At 43.0% G+C, this 18,333-nt stretch overlaps 1 protein-coding gene across 12 annotated transcripts in view; it reads left to right on the plus strand.

Annotated features, from left to right (window-relative positions):
- Positions 1 to 18,333, plus strand: part of myo3b (myosin IIIB) — a 103,890-nt gene that overhangs the window by 29,903 nt on the left and 55,654 nt on the right. For 9 of the 12 annotated variants that reach the window (XR_013629614.1, XM_078795395.1, XM_078795396.1 and 6 more), the window contains 13 exons: positions 3,254 to 3,338; positions 3,405 to 3,521; positions 4,074 to 4,178; positions 4,508 to 4,591; positions 4,671 to 4,873; positions 4,943 to 5,041; positions 5,115 to 5,229; positions 6,566 to 6,692; positions 7,967 to 8,177; positions 10,020 to 10,167; positions 11,865 to 12,018; positions 12,965 to 13,053; positions 13,289 to 13,418. Coding sequence is in view for 11 of the 12 variants with exons in the window: in XM_078795395.1 (XP_078651521.1) it covers positions 3,254 to 3,338; positions 3,405 to 3,521; positions 4,074 to 4,178; positions 4,508 to 4,591; positions 4,671 to 4,873; positions 4,943 to 5,041; positions 5,115 to 5,229; positions 6,566 to 6,692; positions 7,967 to 8,177; positions 10,020 to 10,167; positions 11,865 to 12,018; positions 12,965 to 13,053; positions 13,289 to 13,418 (1,667 nt within the window). In the remaining variant the exon portion in view is untranslated. Of the gene's footprint in view, positions 1 to 3,253; positions 3,339 to 3,404; positions 3,522 to 4,073; positions 4,179 to 4,507; positions 4,592 to 4,670; positions 4,874 to 4,942; positions 5,042 to 5,114; positions 5,230 to 6,565; positions 6,693 to 7,966; positions 8,178 to 10,019; positions 10,168 to 11,856; positions 12,019 to 12,964; positions 13,054 to 13,288; positions 13,419 to 18,333 lie in introns of those variants that run through there. The other 3 variants (XM_078795394.1, XM_078795397.1, XM_078795398.1) reach the window with 3 other exon arrangements.

An 18,333-nucleotide genomic window follows, 5' to 3' on the forward strand; every position in this document is an offset into this window, starting at 1 on the left:
CTAGGGGACCATGGTTCAATTCCACCCTCGGCCATCTCTGTGTGGAGTTTGCATGTTCTCCCCGTGCATGCGTGGGTTTTCTCCGGGTACTCCGGTTTCCTCCCACATTCCAAAAACATGCTAGGTTAATTGGCCACTCCAAATTGTCCATAGGTATGAATGTGAGTGTGAATGGTTGTTTGTCTAAGGCCCTACTTCTGAGAGGAGAACTGTGCTGTTTTTCAAGACCTACAATAAAACTCCTAGTCAAAGATCCTCTATTTGACAATCAGTCTGTGGGCGGGGACAAACCAGATCATGGAAAGCTTTCAGAAGAAATAACAAATTTTTCATAACATCAATTTTTATGTAAATGCTTTTCAAATTTGATAAGGTGATTTATTTGCGAAAATAATAATAGAAGCTGACTCCAAATTGTCCATAGGTATGAATGTGAGTGTGAATGGTTGTTTGTCTATATTGAACATCCTGGTTCACCTACAGAGAGAGCTGCTTCTTGCCCCCCCCCCCCTCTCCCCCCTGTCCCTGCATGTTGCTAAGATCATAAATTGTACTTTAGTACAATTCATGACATTTTTATTTTTACAATATTTTTAATTCAACTGTGTGGCGCACAAATGAGAGCAAAAGCAACAGTAAATTCGTCAACAACCATAATAACAAACATATGTACAAATATTAAACAATACATCAACATATAAAAATTAACAACTATTTGAACAATCAATATCTTTTGAAAAATCCGATTATTATCTTCACAAAAGCAGAATTTTTTGGCACAGCTCGATGAGACCTCATTAGAGCGCGCAGGTGTACCTAATAATGTGGCCGACGATTGACTCCCATCTGTCTGTGACGTAAGAAATCCTGCTATTGGAAGGAGCAGAGCGAGGCTGCCCTTGACTGAGTGTTTTGATGTGTTGCCAGCTCTGTTTACTCCCGAGAGCACAGCAGCCGCCGCCTTGAGCCTGATCCCTCAATTCCTGTCCTCGGTGAAAGTGGATAATGGGATTAGCAGCTTGTAGGGCGAGAACCTAAACCTCGCCCGCTTTTTAGTCTTTGGTGCCACAGATCGGGAGCACAATATCTCCAGATAGGAAGAAGAAAGAAGCAGAGAAGTTAAAAAGTCGCTGCTGTAGGTGCAAAATTGGGATCTGTAGTTTAAAGCGTTGGGGCAAAAAAAAAATGTCTCTGAAGGGACTGAATGATGAGCAGTCACTCCATCCGGCGCTTCATTTCCATATTTTATATGCGCTCTATTCATAATAGGATGGGAATGCACAGGCAAGCAACCTCCAACTTGATTATACATTACAGTGGTATGAATAACTGTTTGCCACTTCCTGATTTCTTATTTTTATGCATGTTTGTCACACTTAAATGTGTTTCAGATGATCAAACAAATGTAAATATTAGTCAATGAACACAAAATGCAGTTTTTAACTGAAACCTGTTATTATTAAAGCAGCAAAAAAATCATTTTTTTTATTTTATTTGGGCAAATATATGAAACATTACAGTGCATTTCTTACATTAATTAAAATATAATTTGTATTCAACTATCTGAAGCTATTTTAAGGTCATGCCACAGCATCTCAATAGGATTCAGGTCAGGACTCGGACTAGGCCACTCCAAAGTCTTCATTTGGTTTTTCTTCATGCATTCAGAGGTGGACTTGCTGCTGTGTTTTTTTGGATCATTGTCCTGCTGCACAACCCAAGTTGGTTTCAGCTGGAGGTCACCAACAGATGGCCGGGCATTCTCCTTCAGGAGAATTCATGCTTCCATTTATCACAGCAAGTCTTCCAGGTCCTGAAGCACCAAATTATCCCCAGACCATCACACTACCACCACCATATTTTACTGTTGGTATGATGTTCTTTTTCTGAAATGCGTAGTTACTTTTACACCAGATGTAATGGTAAATGTAAACTTTTGACCCCAGACTATTTTCATCATGATGTTTTCCGGCAAAATTGAGACTTAAGAGTCTTAATGTTCTTTTTGTTCAACAGTGGTTTTGGTTTTGGAACTCACTTGAACTTGGAACACTGAACTTAACTGAGGCAAATGAGGCCTGCAGTTTTTTTTTTTGATGTTGTTGTTGTGGGGTCTTTTGTGACCTCTTGGATGAGTCGTCATTGTGCTCTTGGTGTCATTTTGGTTGGCCGGATTTTTTTACTCCGTAATGCTAAAAAGTTTCATTTAAAAACTTTTGCATTTTGTGTTCAGTCACGTTGTCACTGACCAATGTTTACATTTGTTTGATGATCTGAAACAACATGAAAAAAAAAAAAAAGCCAGGAAGGGGGCAAACACTTTTTCACACCACTGTACAAAATTAAATCAACTTTATTTGTATAGCACTTTTCCTGCAAAGACATGCAACACAAAGTGCTTTACAGAATTAAAACAATTACCACAATTAAAAGGAAAAACAAATACTGAGAAAGCCCCTACCTCCCGCCCTCCATACTAGACACACACACACACACACACAATCACACACAGTAGGGAGACATGTCATGGCACTGAGGGTCAAGGAATACACAAACACCCAATAATTTGGGTACATCTGACCAATCTAATAAATCTGAGTCAATATATTAATACAAAATCTGTAGTAATGAGGAACATATAAATGAGGGCTCCACTCGTTTATTCAAAAACAGTTCAATAGATTTGTAAACAACAAACGATTGGCATTACCAGAAGTTACTCCTTATGCGGACATCCCTTCCATTTACGGTCGTGTGGCTTTTCAGACCCTGATCTTATGCAAGGTGTGTACTTCACACTTAAGGAATTTCGAACAACATGTTACGAAAGAACAACCTCAGGTCAAGTTGGCCTCTTCATTAGTGCACTCGGAGTTCACGGAAAACTTCCTTCTATAATATAATTCCCCACTTGTGGGTCCCAGAACCCCCAAAACAACGAAAAATGCCCTCTGTTTATGCTCAGGTGCTTTATTTTGAGAAACTTTTAAAAAGTTGGTTTAATTTGTATTTGACCAAATAATTGAACAATAATGTTAATGTGGTTACTAAGTCACGTGAACGTGTTTACACGTTCTGATCTCCACTCACCGCCTGCTGACCTCTTGTTAAGTGGACACGTGTCCCCCTGGGGAGAACTGCGATGGCTTCTTCACACCTCCAGTTCAGCCTGTTGAAAGTGTTGTTCCTTCATTTGATGATCATTTAAGAGCATCCTCCAGCATGTTCACGTCCTGGCTTTCATACATTCCAGGCACGAACGGATCAATACTCGTAAAACCCTCATCATAGAAGGAAGTCCTGATGATGATCTGGTCAACCTGGAGTTCTTGGACGAGGTGAGATTGAAGGTGTTTATTTCCGTGTGCATTGATCGGACACAGATACGACGCTCCTTTCTGCAGGAGACCATTATCGGCCATCTCCACAAGCGCTATAATGAGCTGCAAGTGTACACGTACGTGGGAGACATCCTCATTGCGCTCAATCCTTTCCAGAACCTCAGCATCTACTCACCACAGGTGTGAATTCATCATCAAGTCCAAAGCAGCATTCATTACTCACAACATTAGATTACAACCTATTTGTACGGCACGGCGGTCAAGTGGTTCGCGCGCAGACCTTACAGCTAGGAGACCAGGGTTCAATTCCACCCTCGGCCATCTCTGTGTGGAGTTTTGCATGATCTCCCCGTGCATGCGAGGGTTTTCTCCGGGTACTCCGGTTTCCTCCCACATTCCAAAAACATGCTAGGTTAATTGGCCACTCCAAATTGTCCATAGGTATGAATGTGAGTGTGAATGGTTGTTTGTCTATATGTGCCCTGTGATTGGTTGGCCACCAGCCTCTCGCCCAAAGACAGCTGGGATAGGCTCCAGCACCCCCTGCGACCCTCGTGAGGAAAAAGCGGAAGAAAATGAATGAATGAATGCTTTCTTAATTGTCTTTTGGCTCATTGCCGTTTCTTCGTTTTGCCTTTTGAAGCTCCGTTTAGAACCTCCTCAAGATGTTCTCCTCCTCAACTGTTGGATCCTCAAGTGTACTTTACATAATATTTCTTTGCTTCCTGTTAGTTTTCTAAGCTATACCACGGTGTGAAGAGGGCCGACAACCCCCCGCACATCTTTGCCACGGCGGATGCAGCCTACCAAAGCATGGTGACCTTCTGCAAAGATCAGGTGAAGATGTTGTGGAATGAAGTGGAATTCCTCAAACCTCAACACGACTTGTTTCACAATGTTTTATGCCATGGATTTCTGATCAAGTCCGAAGGTGCTTGCAAAAAAACTCTAGTAATTGATTCTTAATTAAATTAATTAACTAATTAATAGTCTGCCATTAATATTGAAATAAATAATAATAATAGTAATAATTACAAATTATTTTTTGATTGTGATTGCTGAATGCGGGGATCCTTTGTACTCCGAGTGTTCAGATATTTCCACCAAACTATGTGTATGTTCAGAATGTCACGAATCAGCATATTTGTGTGTTTTATTTTTTTTAGTGTATCATCATCAGTGGAGAAAGTGGTGCCGGAAAAACAGAGAGCGCTCATCTGATTGTTCAACATCTTACCTTCTTAGGAAAGGTAAAGCATTACATTTATGTCATGTTTTTTTATGGATTTTTATGAACATATTTCAAATTTTGAATGTTGACGCACTCAGGCAAACAACAGGACGTTGCGTGAGAAGATCCTGCAGGTGAACCCTCTTGTGGAGGCCTTTGGGAACGCCTGCACGGCCATCAACGACAACTCCAGCCGCTTTGGGAAGTACCTGGAGATGAAGTTCACGCCCACTGGAGCGGTCATTGGCGCCAAAATGTCCGAGTACCTGCTGGAGAAGTCGAGGGTCATCAAGCAAGCGACGTAGGCGGCCTTCAAACTCATCGACGTCATCTTTATTTTTTTAACCTAATTCTGTTTTCTTTCCTTCAGGGGGGAAAAGAACTTCCACATTTTTTATTACATGTATGCAGGACTTTACCACCAAGATGAGCTGAAGACATACAGATTACCAGACAGGACGGCTCCCAGGTGGGGGGGGGGGCGCATCTGAAGAAGGACGTGAAGGTGTTATAGTGCTGAACTCATGTCTGTGAACGTGCAGGTACATTGACAGTCCGCACTGTAAAGTCATGCAAGACATCATCTCCAGCAAACTCTACAAGGAGCAGTTTGAAGTCATCCAGGAATGCTTCCGCAACATCGGCTTTACTGAGGAGGTACTTGTGCACTATACTGCTTTTTTTCAGTATTTTGAAGTATTTTTAAGTATTATCAAGTATTCATTCATTTTTTTACCACTTATCCTCACGAGGGTCGCGGGGGGTGCTGGAGCCTATCCCAGCTGTCTTCGGGCAAGAGGCAGAGTACACCCTGGACTGTTCGCCAGCCAATCACAGGGAACATATAGACCAGGGGTGGGCAAACTACGGCCCGGGGGCCACATCCGGCCCGCCAAGTGTTTGAATACGGCCCGCCCAATCTTTCCAAAGAATTTCATTTAAACTCAACATACAACCTGGCATCATGGCCTGAGCCAACCTTTTGATGGTTTTATCAATTTAGTTTTTTGACATGGTCTGTTGTTTACAAAGTGCTCCTGAAAAAAGGGACACAAGCACATAATAATAATAATAATTATTATTATTATTAGATTATTAGATTATTATAATTATTATTAGAACTATTATGATTATTATAATTATTGTATTAATGCTAATTATTATATTAATTATATATAATATTATTGTTATATTTGCATATTTTACATAATAATAGAATAATTGTTATTTTAATTTTATTGTAATTATTATAATATTTTATTATTTTTAAAATATTTAAATATAAATATAAAATAATAAATAATAATAGCAGATTGCATGACAATTTTACAGATACAATAATACCAGGTGGACTGTTACGTGTAAAATATATAGTCTGCCCCCCCCCCCCCCCCCCCCTCGTAAATTTTGTCATATCAATGCGGCCCGCGAGTCAAAAAGTTTGCCCACCCCTGATATAGACAAACAACCATTCACACTCACATTTGCACACTCTGCCTGTGACGTTAACAGCCTGTTGTGACGTCCTCGGAGCTCACTTGTAAACAAACATTTACTTAAAAAAAAAAACACATTTCATGTTTTAATTGTACCAAATGCTCTGACGAGGGGGGAAAAAACCCATAAAGCGCATAAAAAAATTGATCTACTTGAAATACCTGCAACACGGCATTGGTTTGCCAGAGACCTCTGTAGCGGAGCGTGTGCCCGAATACAGTGCACCTTGCTGGGCCACAGCAGGTGGCTCCTCCTGCTCTGTACTCTGGTTCTCCTGAATGTCAGGATATCTGGTTAGGATAAATCAACAGGTACACTTTGTCAAATCCTGATTTCTTCCAGTCCTTCTTACCTCTCTGTGAATGTGCGGGGTTCCGCTGTAATGATAGATGCTATCTGCTAGACGGCTAATAAGCTGCGCCATGTTCAGTCATGCAGCTCATTTAGGTTGTCCCAAACAAATAAAACCATGATCCTCTTTTTTTTTCTATTTCAGGAGGTCAGCTCGGTGTACAGGATTCTATCTGCCATCTTGAACACGGGCAATATTGAATTTGCTGCCATCACGTCCCAACACCAGACTGATAAGAGTGAAGTGCCGAATTCCGAGGCCTTGGAGAACGGTGAGATTTAATGCCGGTGCTCCAAAGAAGAGGGTTGTTTGTTGATGGTCTCTTTGTATGTATTCACTGGCCTTAGAAATAAGCACAAACTAAGACGAGTCAATATATTAAACAAAGGCGAGGCTGCCATAGAGCTAAGCAGTTAGCAATATGCTGATATGTTATTAATGCGGTTGTAGTTTGCAGTTAACCCTCATCAAAATATTTTGTGTAGTCCAGTGGATGCCCACATATTCACCATCCAAAAATTATTATTTTTCTTACATTTATTGGCATTTCAATCTGCTAAATTTGTGAGAAACCCCATCTCATTTACCATAGCTCGGTGATAAATTACATAATAATACCGCAAGGCATGCTAGGAAGGCCGCAGGTACACTTCCACAACAGGAAGTTACCCAGCATGCCCTATGGGTTAAAATGCTAGTATTGTTTTGCGTTTACAGTTGTCCCTTGTTTATCGTGGTTAATTAGTTCTAGACTAAACCGCAGTAAGCTAGTTTTTGCAAAGTCGAATCACTGCAGGTACACAGCTGCATAGCATGCTAGCGAGCTAACTAGCTAGCCTCGAATGTATTTATTCTAAACTTGAGAAAAGGTTTCCAGGGTGGGGGGCAAAAGAAGAAGAAGCCAAAAACGTACCACTTTCACACTGAATAGGAGGGGAAGTTTTCATTGTGTCATGTCAGACATGCCTTGGATGACGATATTGTGTAATGTTATCACGTCTCATCAATCATTTATCATTACTGACCATAATACTACACATAACTTGTACTTGAATTTTTTTAAAAATAGTCCTTGTGGATCTAGATTGCCAGTTACTCGTTTTGGTTGCACCGTGAGTGAGGTTAAGCATTGGGTTTGATGACCTCTTAGTAGCATAGAGACAATTTTCTTTTTGTTTATTTTATATTTTATATTATATTTTTGCAATATGTGGCTGGTTTTGGAACATAACCCCAACAAAAAGCGTCATCTACTATATAGTGGAATTTTTTAAATATGAAACAAATATAAATATATTTCACAGGTCAGCCGGAGCTTATCCCAGCTGACTTTGGGTGGACTGGACCATCCAATAGCATTACTGAATACATATTATGACATCACATGGTGTCTGACAGTATGTCAATCACTCTTATGCAAGTGTTGCTAATGTTGGGGTCGGTCAGTATACATGTGATTGCCGCCTATAGCGTGTTATGAATTATGAATGTGAATAAATCTCCCCCGAGGGGACCTATCAAAGCCTCCGTCTTCTTCCCGGCCAGCCGCCTCCCTCCTCTGCATCGGGCCCGAGGAGCTCCAGGAGGCGCTGACCTCCCAGTGCGTGGTCACCAGGGGCGAGACCATCATACGCACCAACACGGTGGACAAAGCGGTGGACGTGCGGGACGCCATGTCGAAAGCGTTGTACGGACGACTTTTCAGCTGGATCGTCAACCGCATCAACACGTTGCTGCAGCCCGACATGAACATCTGGTGAGGTGATGAACACTTGCGTGTCCACGTCCGCGGTGCTCACAAAAGCGCCGATGACCTCTGCGGAGGTCTGCAGAGCGAGATGCAAACACTCGGAGGAGAATATCAATGCAGAGCAAAAAAAAAAAGAAGTTATAATAAATTTTTCATAGCGATTGCGTGCAGAGAAAATAATCTTCAGATGATTAAAAAGACTTCAGAGAGACTACAAAGAGGCTGCTCATTGATCCAGAAGAGTTCCTTCATAAATATCAGCGGCAGACGTCAACCAGTCATTTCTGTGAGATTGAAAAAAAAACCTACAGCTCCTCATTCTGGTCATCTTTGATAAGCTTGTCCTGTTGCCGTTCATAACCTGATGGCAAGAGGTGACCGCTAAGAGGAGATTGTCTACCGCTACTTTATATAATGCTACTTTATATACCGCTACTTTATATACCGCTACTTTATATACCGCTACTTTATATCACACCTTCTCTCAACCGTCTTCTATTCTGTGTAGGTTTAGGCTTTATGTGTTTTTTTTTACTATTATTATTACGCCTTTTTAAGGAAACACACATCTTTTTTGGAATTTTGCCTTCTGCGCGACACGAACACATGGCTTTCTCTTTTAGGTACTACGTTCTAAAGATATAAAAACAGCTAAAACAGGCAGATAAGAATGCATGAAATGAAAACATTCCGCCTATACAGCCTTCTTCTTTTTCTTTAATGCATTATTTTCAAGGTGGCACGGCGGTTGAGTGGTTAGCGCGCATACCTCACAGCTAGGAGACCAGGGTTCAATTCCACCCTCGGCCATCTCTGTGTGGAGTTTGCATGTTCTCCCCGTGCATGCGTGGGTTTTCTCCGGGTACTCCGGTTTCCTCCCACATTCCAAAAACATGCTCGGTTAATTGGCGATTCCAAATTGTCCATAGGTATGAATGTGAGTGTGAATGGTTGTTTGTCTATATGTGCCCTGTCCAGGGTGGACCCCGCCTCTCGCCCGAAGACAGCTGGGATAGGCTCCAGCACCCCCGCGACCCTTGTGAGGAAAAAGCGGTAGAAAATGAATGAATGAATTGTCCATAGGTATGAATGTGAGTGTGAATGGTTGTTTGTCTATATGTGCCCTGTGATTGGCTGGCCACTAGTCCAGAGTGTACCCCGCCTTTTGCCCGAAGACAGCTGGGATAGGCTCCAGCACCCCCGCGACCCTCGTGAGGAAAAAGCGGTAGTAAATGAATGAATGAATTGTCCATAGGTATGAATGTGAGTGTGAATGGTTGTTTGTCCATATGTGCCCTGTGATTGGCTGGCCACCAATGAATGAATGAACTAAAATATATCCTTCTTTATAATATGAACAGACCAAAGCAGATTCTGACTTTTTTGTTGTTAGAATCAGACTTTCTTTAATCATAATGGTTCAGTTTTATTTTTGTGAAATTACAGTAGTTGTTTTTCCTTTCTTTTCCTTATTTTTAGAATGTGCCATGGGCCACAAATGGCCCCCGGGCTGCACTTTGGGCACCTCAGTATGTCAACTGTTATGTTTGTCCATGTTTTTTACATTTGAACTCTACAAAAAAATAAGCACACGAGTGACAACTAGAAATTTGGACTCCCCAGGCTGGGAGGAGGCGTCATACTGAAAATGACCCAGGCTGGATGGATACACGCTGATATGAATGAAGTTGATATTTTGGCCTTCTCAGTGGCAGGAAGGCAGGCAAAGTATTTGGGTTGATTGTCATGAAAGTTTGATGAATGGAAGTGGCTGCTGGGATTTGCTCTTCTAATAAGTTTGTTTGTCCCGCTTTTTCTTGTTTTTTTTTTTTTTGGTTTGCTTTGAAGTGCCGCAGAGAGCAGCATGAACGTGGGAATCCTGGACATCTTTGGCTTTGAAAACTTCAAGAAGAACTCCTTTGAACAATTGTGCATCAACATCGCAAACGAGCAGATCCAGTTTTACTTCAACCAGCACATTTTTGCCCTGGAACAGGTGAGTTTTAGTAGATTGAGCGTTGATGATGTTAACATGTTAACATGATGTGTTTATTACATCCTAATATCATTAAGATGCATGCTCTGAATAGCAGCTTATTTTTACCAGGGTTCAATTCCACCCTCGGCCATCTCTGTGTGGAGTTTGCATGTGTGGGTTTCCTCCGGGTACTCCGGTTTCCTCCCACATTCCAAAAACATGCTAGGTTAATTGGCGACTCCAAATTGTCCATAGGTATGAATGTGAGTGTGAATGGTTGTTTGTCTATATGTGCCCTGTGATTGGCTGGCCACCAGTCCAGGGTGTACCCCGCCTCTCACCCCAAGACAGCTGGGATAGGCTCCACCACCCCCCAAATGAATGAATGAATGAATGAAAATGACATAGCGGACAAGTGGTTAGCAAGCAGGCCTTACAGCTAGGAGACCCGTGTTCGATTCCAACCTTGACCGTTTCCGTGTGGAGTTTGCATGTTCTCCCCGTGCATGCGTGGGTTTTCTCCGGGTACTCTGGTTTCCTCCCACATTCCAAAAACATGCTAGGTTAATTGTTGATGAGTGTGAATGGTTGTTTGTCTATATGTGCCCTGTGATTGGCTGGCCGCCAGTCCAGGGTGTACCCCGCCTCTCGCCCCTAAGACAGCTGGGATAGGCTCGAGCACCCCCCGCGACCCTCGTGAGGAAAAGCGGTAGAAAATGAATGAATGAATGAAAATGACATAGCGGATGAGTGGTTAGCAAGCAGGCCTTACAGCTAGGAGACCCGTGTTCGATTCCAACCTTGACCGTTTCCGTGTGGAGTTTGCATGTTCTCCCCGTGCATGCGTGGGTTTTCTCCGGGTACTCCGGTTTCCTCCCACATTCCAAAAACATGCTAGGTTAATTGTTGATGAGTGTGAATGGTTGTTTGTCTATATGTGCCCTGTGATTGGCTGGCCGCCAGTCCAGGGTGTACCTCTTGCCCCTAAGACAGCTGGGATAGGCTCCAGCACCCCTGCGACCCTCGTGAGGAAAAGCGGTAGAAAATTAATGAATGAATGAAAATGACATAGCGGACGAGTGGTTAGCAAACAGGCCTTACAGCTAGGAGACTCGCGTTCGATTCCTACCTCGGCCATCTCTTTGTGGAGTTTGCATGTTCTCCCCGTGCATGCGTGGGTTTTCTCAGGGTACTCCGGTTTCCTCCCACATTCCACAAATATGCTAGGAAAAAAAAAGTGTATAAAAAAAAGAACTGATTTGACCGATCAGGCCTTAAGCGAGTGGAAAAAGTTTGTCTTCCAGAAAGACGTGCGTGTTTGTAGGCCTCGCCACTAGTGGGATTTTCCTCCAATATTGTTGTACGCGCTCATTGACATCATGATTTATACATGAGGATGATTTACAGCCATTGGTTCCACTTTATTAGTTAAAATATATTTTTAAAGCAACTTTTGATCTAAAATTAAATAGATGCAATAATATGATAGGACTCTGGGTTATTTGCAAATTGAAATCAATTATGAATAAGTAAGTGGCACTATTTGTTACTTCAGAGCCATGTTATGCATTCAGTGAAAGACGCCATTATGCTGCAACCACACACACACGGCTGTTTGGATAGCTTGATTAGAAACTTGCACAAATATTTGTTTAATTGGGTCATTTGGAGAAACTCATTAACAAGATTGTTCCAAATGCTGCGGCTGTGATGAGATGGAGTACCAGAGCGAGGGAGTGGATGCCAGCCTGGTGGAGTACGAGGACAACAGGCCCATCCTGGACATGTTCCTGCAGAAACCCATGGGTCTGCTCTCCCTGCTGGATGAGGAGAGCCGCTTCCCACAGGCCACCGACCACACGTTAGTGGGTGAGGGCGCAGACATGCAGAAAACACAAAATCTTGCCGATATCTGATATACGGTACGGTTATCCCTCGCCACTTTTGCAGCTTCACGCTACCGCAGGTGAGTTAGCCGCTAGATATCTGAAATGATAACAAAATAATAACAAAAACCTAACAAATGATATTGGTCTGCAGGCAAAGTCTCTCTTTTTCTTACACCTGAGCGTTGCCTTTGACACAGTTGACCATGTGACCTTATTACAGAGGTTCGAAAACTGGTTGGGAATCTCTGGTACTGTTCTTGAATGGTTCAAGCCCTATCTGGAGGACGGAAAGTACTTTGTTGGAATTGGTAACTGTGTCTCAGATCAAATGGCTATGATGTGTGGTGTTCCCCTGGGGTCAATCCTGGGACCCCTATTGTTCAAGCTGTACATGCTCCCTTTAGGCCAGTTAATATGCATCTGGAATGGAATTAATCTGGAATTAATTAATCATTCTTTTTTGTGGTTTTATAAGAATAGTCAGAAAAGATGCGAATTTAAGTGAATTTTGTGCATTTTCTTAAGCTTTTTTCAGCATAAAAATAGCAAAATAAAGCGAAATCCCAATATAAGTTATTCCCAAGACGCATTCAAAGATGCTGTGGTGATATGGAGTATTCTACACTGGTCAATGTTGGCTGAGATACACAAGCACCAGACTTGATCTCTGGTACAACAGACTTATTTTCACAATAATTGTCCGACCCCCGAAACCCCCGCTCTTACAACAAGGCGCATGAGTCTTAAATGTCTTGTTTTCCCTTATGATCTCTACTGTATTGGGTAATTGGAGCGTAACGGTGACTGTAGGGGTGTTATTTCATGTTTAGAGGGCTCTAAAAATGTTTAAAAGTGTATTTAGAAGGACATAAACAAGTTTTATAAATAAGGAATACTAATTGTGTGTTTGTGTCTTGTTTTTCCAGACAAGTTTGAAGATAATCTCCGCTGCAAATACTTTTGGATACCGAAACGGCTCGAGCTTTCGTTTGGGATTCTGCACTTTGCAGGAAAGGTATGTCAGTCTTGAATTTGGGAATCGGATATCCTGTTTAGATTTAGCAGAATTGCAGTTGTTGCTGCTAAGGGTGACTTTGGATTGTTTTTTCCCTTAATAATAAAAAGTTCCATTTAAAACCTGCATTTTATGTTGAGTTGTGTCATCATAAGACTAATATGAGCCAATAAAAAAAAGCGCAGTGAGCCTCAAATGGTCGTATGAAAGAATAAAATCCGCCATGTTTGCACAGGTGATGTACAGCGTGGCTGGCTTTCTGGAGAAGAACCGAGACACTCTCCCTGCAGACATCGTGGTTGTGCTGAGAACATCCGAGAACAAACTTCTTCAGCAGCTCTTCTCCAGCCCTTTAACTAAAATAGGTAAGAGACAAATATCCGTACAGCGGCCCCATGCAGGAACATCAGTCACCCGCTAAGCTCAGCGGGCAGGAAACTTTTGGGCGAATCAAAGTAGTGTGAACAATAACGGCATTATTGCGCGATTGTGCTGCCGTCTGCAGCCTCCATGCACGTTCAGGTAAGTGGGTTTCTTAAAGACGCCTCCCGGTCTCCTTTCATTTGGAGCGGCTGCGTGCCGTCCTCGGATAAAGCTGCACTCTGCATTATCTCTGCAGAAGCTCAGCTCTCGGCACGGCGCTCTGTTTTTATTTTCACTAAGCTGTCCCTCTTGGATCCCCGCTGCTCAATGCTATCTACAGATTGTGGCTGCAGTGGGATATTTTTATGATAAGGGCTTTGGAATACCCCGGGGATATAGAAACAGTATTTAGTGAACACAAAAGCAACTCTTCCCGCCTCTTTTCTGTTGCTTTAATGATGGTAGTAATGTGCTCGTCATGAGGGCCACTTGACTTAGCGGCACTGGCGCTTCACGTTCCATTATTATTCTCTCGGCCCGAAACGTGCCATTTAGTTCATTCTCAGGATGCTGTAAATGCTTCCCCTCCTTGTGGCGTTTAAAGTGAAGCTTCACACACGCACAAAAAGGACACTTTGGGCGGTAGAAATGTGTGCAAACTTGCAGTGCAGCTTGAGCCTCTTTCCTGCAATTAGCGGCTTCACTGGAGAAGCCATAAACGCTTCATGGCAGCACAAAGACACTGAATGCTCGCTTAAACCCGCTGTCATGTTTATTGCCGACAGGGCGTCCATTAGGTCGAAAAGCTTGTTTATTGGGACCCGAGCGCCGCCTCTTGAAACTCGTATGTTTAGTATTATTATTAATATTATTATGGTGCTGCACGGCGGTCGAGTGGTTAGTGCGCAGACCTCACAGCTAGGAGACCAGGGTTCAATTCCACACTCGAGTGGAGTTTGCATGTTCTCCTCGTGCATGCGTGGGTTTTCTCCAGTTTCCTCCCACATTCCAAAAACATGCTAGGTTAATTAGCCACTCCAAATTGTCCATAGGTATGAATGTGAGTGTGAATGGTTGTTTGTCTATATGTGCCCTGTGATTGGCTGGCCACCAGTCCAGGGTGTACCCCGCCTCTCACCCGAAAAGACAGCTGGGATAGGCTCCAGCACCCCCCGCGACCCTCGTGTGGATAAGCGGTAGAAAATGAATGAATGAATAAATTTTAAGGAAACGCACATCTTTTTTGGAATTTTGACCATCATCCACAATCCTTATGTGCGACACGAACACATAGCTTTCTCTTTTATGTACTACGTTCTAAAGATATAAAAACAGCTAAAACAGGCAGCTAAGAATGCATGGAATGCAAACATTCCACCTATACAGCCTTCTTCTTTTTCTTTAATACATTATTTTCAATCCTCCCTCGGCCATCTCTGTGTGGAGTTTGCATGTTCTCCCCGTGCATGCGTGGGTTTTCTCCGGGTACTCCGGTTTCCTCCCACATTCCAAAAACATGCTAGGTTAATTAGCGACTCCAAATTGTCCATAGGTATGAATGTGAGTGTGAATGGTTGTTTGTCTATATGTGCCCTGTGATTGGCTGGCGACCAGTCCAGGGTGTACCCTGCCTCTCGCCCGAAGACAGCTGGGATAGGCTCCAGCACCCCCAGCGACCCTCGTGAGGAAAAAGCGGTAGAAAATGAATGAATGAATGAATGTTGTCTTCTCGTTAAAAGTCACTTCCGATCATGTGACGGCAATGGGCTCTTTGATGCCTTTGGCATTTTAAACTTCCCCCACTGTGGACGCCCAATAACGCCATTGGTGTGTGGATGACTTTGCCCTGGTGAAAGGGCGGGTTTGAAGGTGTGATTGGCTGCTCTACTGAATTATCTTATTTGATTAAAAAGAAAAAAAAACTATGAAAAGCAGCACTCCGGCTTATCACACTTGAAAAGATTGAACAGCATTTCAAGAGAGATATGCTAAGAAAATGAAGTCTATTCTTCAGGGTATTTTTCCTGCATGGGGGGTTGGGGGGGGTGGATTCATTTGCATTTGACTATGTATCATAGATTTACTGTTATCTGTGAAATGAACATTATCTGAGGGGGGGATCCGATGAAAATCAGTTTGGTAGCAGAGCGGCTGCCTCCTCACTGTGTCACCACTAGGGGACACACACAACATATGCAGCCTGATGAGATGATGCATTATGGGATGTCAAGGCAGACGTATGCGGCGCACATATCAAAACAAGCATAATCAATTCATTTCATCACCTCAGATATGAAAACACAATCATCTCCATGTTGATTCCTCACGCTGCACACGATGCGGAGACTAATGACGCCGTAGGAGGCCAGCGTGGCCCTCAAAATGCAAACCCCCCAAGAGCGAGCAATAGCGAGACCACTCCAGGCATGCACAATGAGGCTCCTTGAAACTTGCGCATGTGCTGCTGTTTCGGGGGAGGAAATGGGACGTCTTTGCACGGACCAGTTCCTGCAAGCCCACGCTTCTAGATCACAGGAGGATCACAAAGTTTTAATTGGCTGGAGATTGTTCAGGCCTACCAGGGCTTCAGGGGCATATGGTCACTGTGTGTGTCTCCACGGCTTTGTAGCAACACTGGGACGTAGAAGCACTTTCTTAAGGTCTGATTGAGTCAGGAGTTGATTTAAAAAAGAACGGACATTCCTTGGAGAACATTGATGTCTACATTCTGGATCGGGAAGAACAAAAGCTAGAAAAGATTTAGGTTTACGCTATCACTATCATCAGTAGCCATGTATACATGGACCCAAATATTCCAAATGCATTTGGTTTATTTGCTCAAACGGAAATAATTGAACCTTTCGGTGTGCATTAGCGCCATCTGTGGAACAGAATCTAAACCAGGGGTCTCAAACTCAATTTACCTGGGGGCCACTGGAGCTAGGGTCTGGGCGAGACTGGGCCGCATCAGGTTTTCAAAAAAAAAACGCATTTATTAAAAACAGAAAAATGAATAAACTTTGCTTTGGTTCTGATTTTCTACAAGAAAAGTTCTGATAAAACATTCCACTGTTCTCAAATATCTTCATTTTTATTTTTTTACACAAAATAAGATGAAAAATAAATAAACAAATCAAGAATAAAGAAAATCAATCAATCAGTAATAAATAAATACATATAATAATAATAATAATAATAAAGCCAAATAATAAAAACTTAAGAAACCACATATAGTTGGTGGGTAGACAAATGATTTTTTTCAGATTAAAATGAACAAAGCATTATTAGAGCCCTGTAGACATGACAAAACACGACTATAGTCACATTTATACTCTTTTTATTTAAAACATATTGCGCAACTGCAGGGTCTTGAGACGCATGCTAACTCGCAAACTAGAGAGCTAGCGACCTAAACGGTAGCCTCCAAGTTATTTCCTTTAAACTTAAAAAGCCAAAAACTTACCACTTCCACACGGATAGGGAGGATAACTATTAACAGTTATTTAACCTTTAACATGAACATTAATCAAACGTAATAATTTTTTCTGGGTACATGATACCATACAGCATCCATATCAAACTTGCGCGGGCCGCGCTGACATTAAACTTTCATATCAAGGCGGGGGCCTCAAACTAGCATCCTGCGGGCCACATTTGGCCCGCGGGCCGCGTGTTTGAGACCACTGATCTAAATCATTCTATATGCCATTCATAACTATATAAAACATGTCCTGAGTTTAATTATAAAATATTAGCAAGATTAAATTTGTTCTTGGCGTTCTTCAGTTTTTAAAAATGGAGGCCAGCAATGCTGCTGCATTATCATATCAGTTTCCAAAAGATGAGCATAAAACAAGCTAATTGAAGTAAATAAAAGTCAGGTGTTATGACTTGAAGATTCTATGTGAAGATGTGACGGTTCCGCCATGCCCTGCATCTCCCTTTGCTTTGTGTCCGTGTCGGCAGACCCCCCCCCCCCCCCCTCCCGTTCCTCGAACCGACAGGCCTCATCCAGCCGTCTGACACGTTGGGCTCTTTGTTCTCTCCCAGTGAAAATACCTTCTTATTTTACGGGCAGAAGAAGCTAGTACTACTTCTGTTCAATTTCTTCTCCAGTCTAAGTTGTATTCTGGGAATGTTTGGAGTCAGCAGTGGGGAATGTGACGGCGTCGCACATCAATAGCGAGGAGCCGCCGCCCCTAAGTCACACGACGCCGCAACATCCTTTGATACAGGCAACACTGTGTTGTGTCATTTAAAGTCAATTACGCCACGCTTTTTTATGATTGATCTGCTCCGACAGTGGTGGATGCCATTTAAATCAACAGCCCCCGGAGCCATCTCCAGGCGGGTGGGGAGAGAGGGTTGGCGGCGAGGGGTCGTGGCGGGGGTGGAGGGAGTTTTACGGATGCTTTAATCTCATTTGCTTGGCTGCTGAGTTGAGTTTCTAGATCACATGTGTTCAAAAAGAGAGCGGGAGAGCGGCGCTGGTGATATCCAGCCGGCGTCCTGCTCACTCAGCTCCCCCTTTCCCCCCCACTCTCACGCCTGCGATTGTCCCCCGTGTCGACAGCTCGATCCCCGGCTTGTGAAGTACAAGGCGCGCACTGACACTCATAAAGACGTGCAGGGAGGTGTCACATTGAACGTGGGATTGCTTTTTAATCCCAGGCACATTGACTATTCTCGTCAATAGGACCCCGATACAAGTGCCAGCTTGAGCTTTCTTTTTCTCCCCTTTGGGATTCTCGCTGGGTTTAATTTGAAAAGTGAACGCACAGATGCCAAGGATGGCTTTTTCTCGATCTGCAAACCCCACCGCATCGCCGCCTCCCCTCCCTTTTCACGGCTCTGCTTGCTCTGTTTGTCCTGGAAGTGCTTGCCAAGAGCTTCATGCTGAGACACAAGTGATCAGCA

The sequence above is a fragment of the Doryrhamphus excisus genome, linkage group LG12 (genome assembly GCF_037039965.1).
Source record: "Doryrhamphus excisus strain RoL-2023G ecotype Guam linkage group LG12, RoL_Dexc_Guam_v1.1, whole genome shotgun sequence".
Taxonomy (NCBI): domain Eukaryota; kingdom Metazoa; phylum Chordata; class Actinopteri; order Syngnathiformes; family Syngnathidae; genus Doryrhamphus; species Doryrhamphus excisus.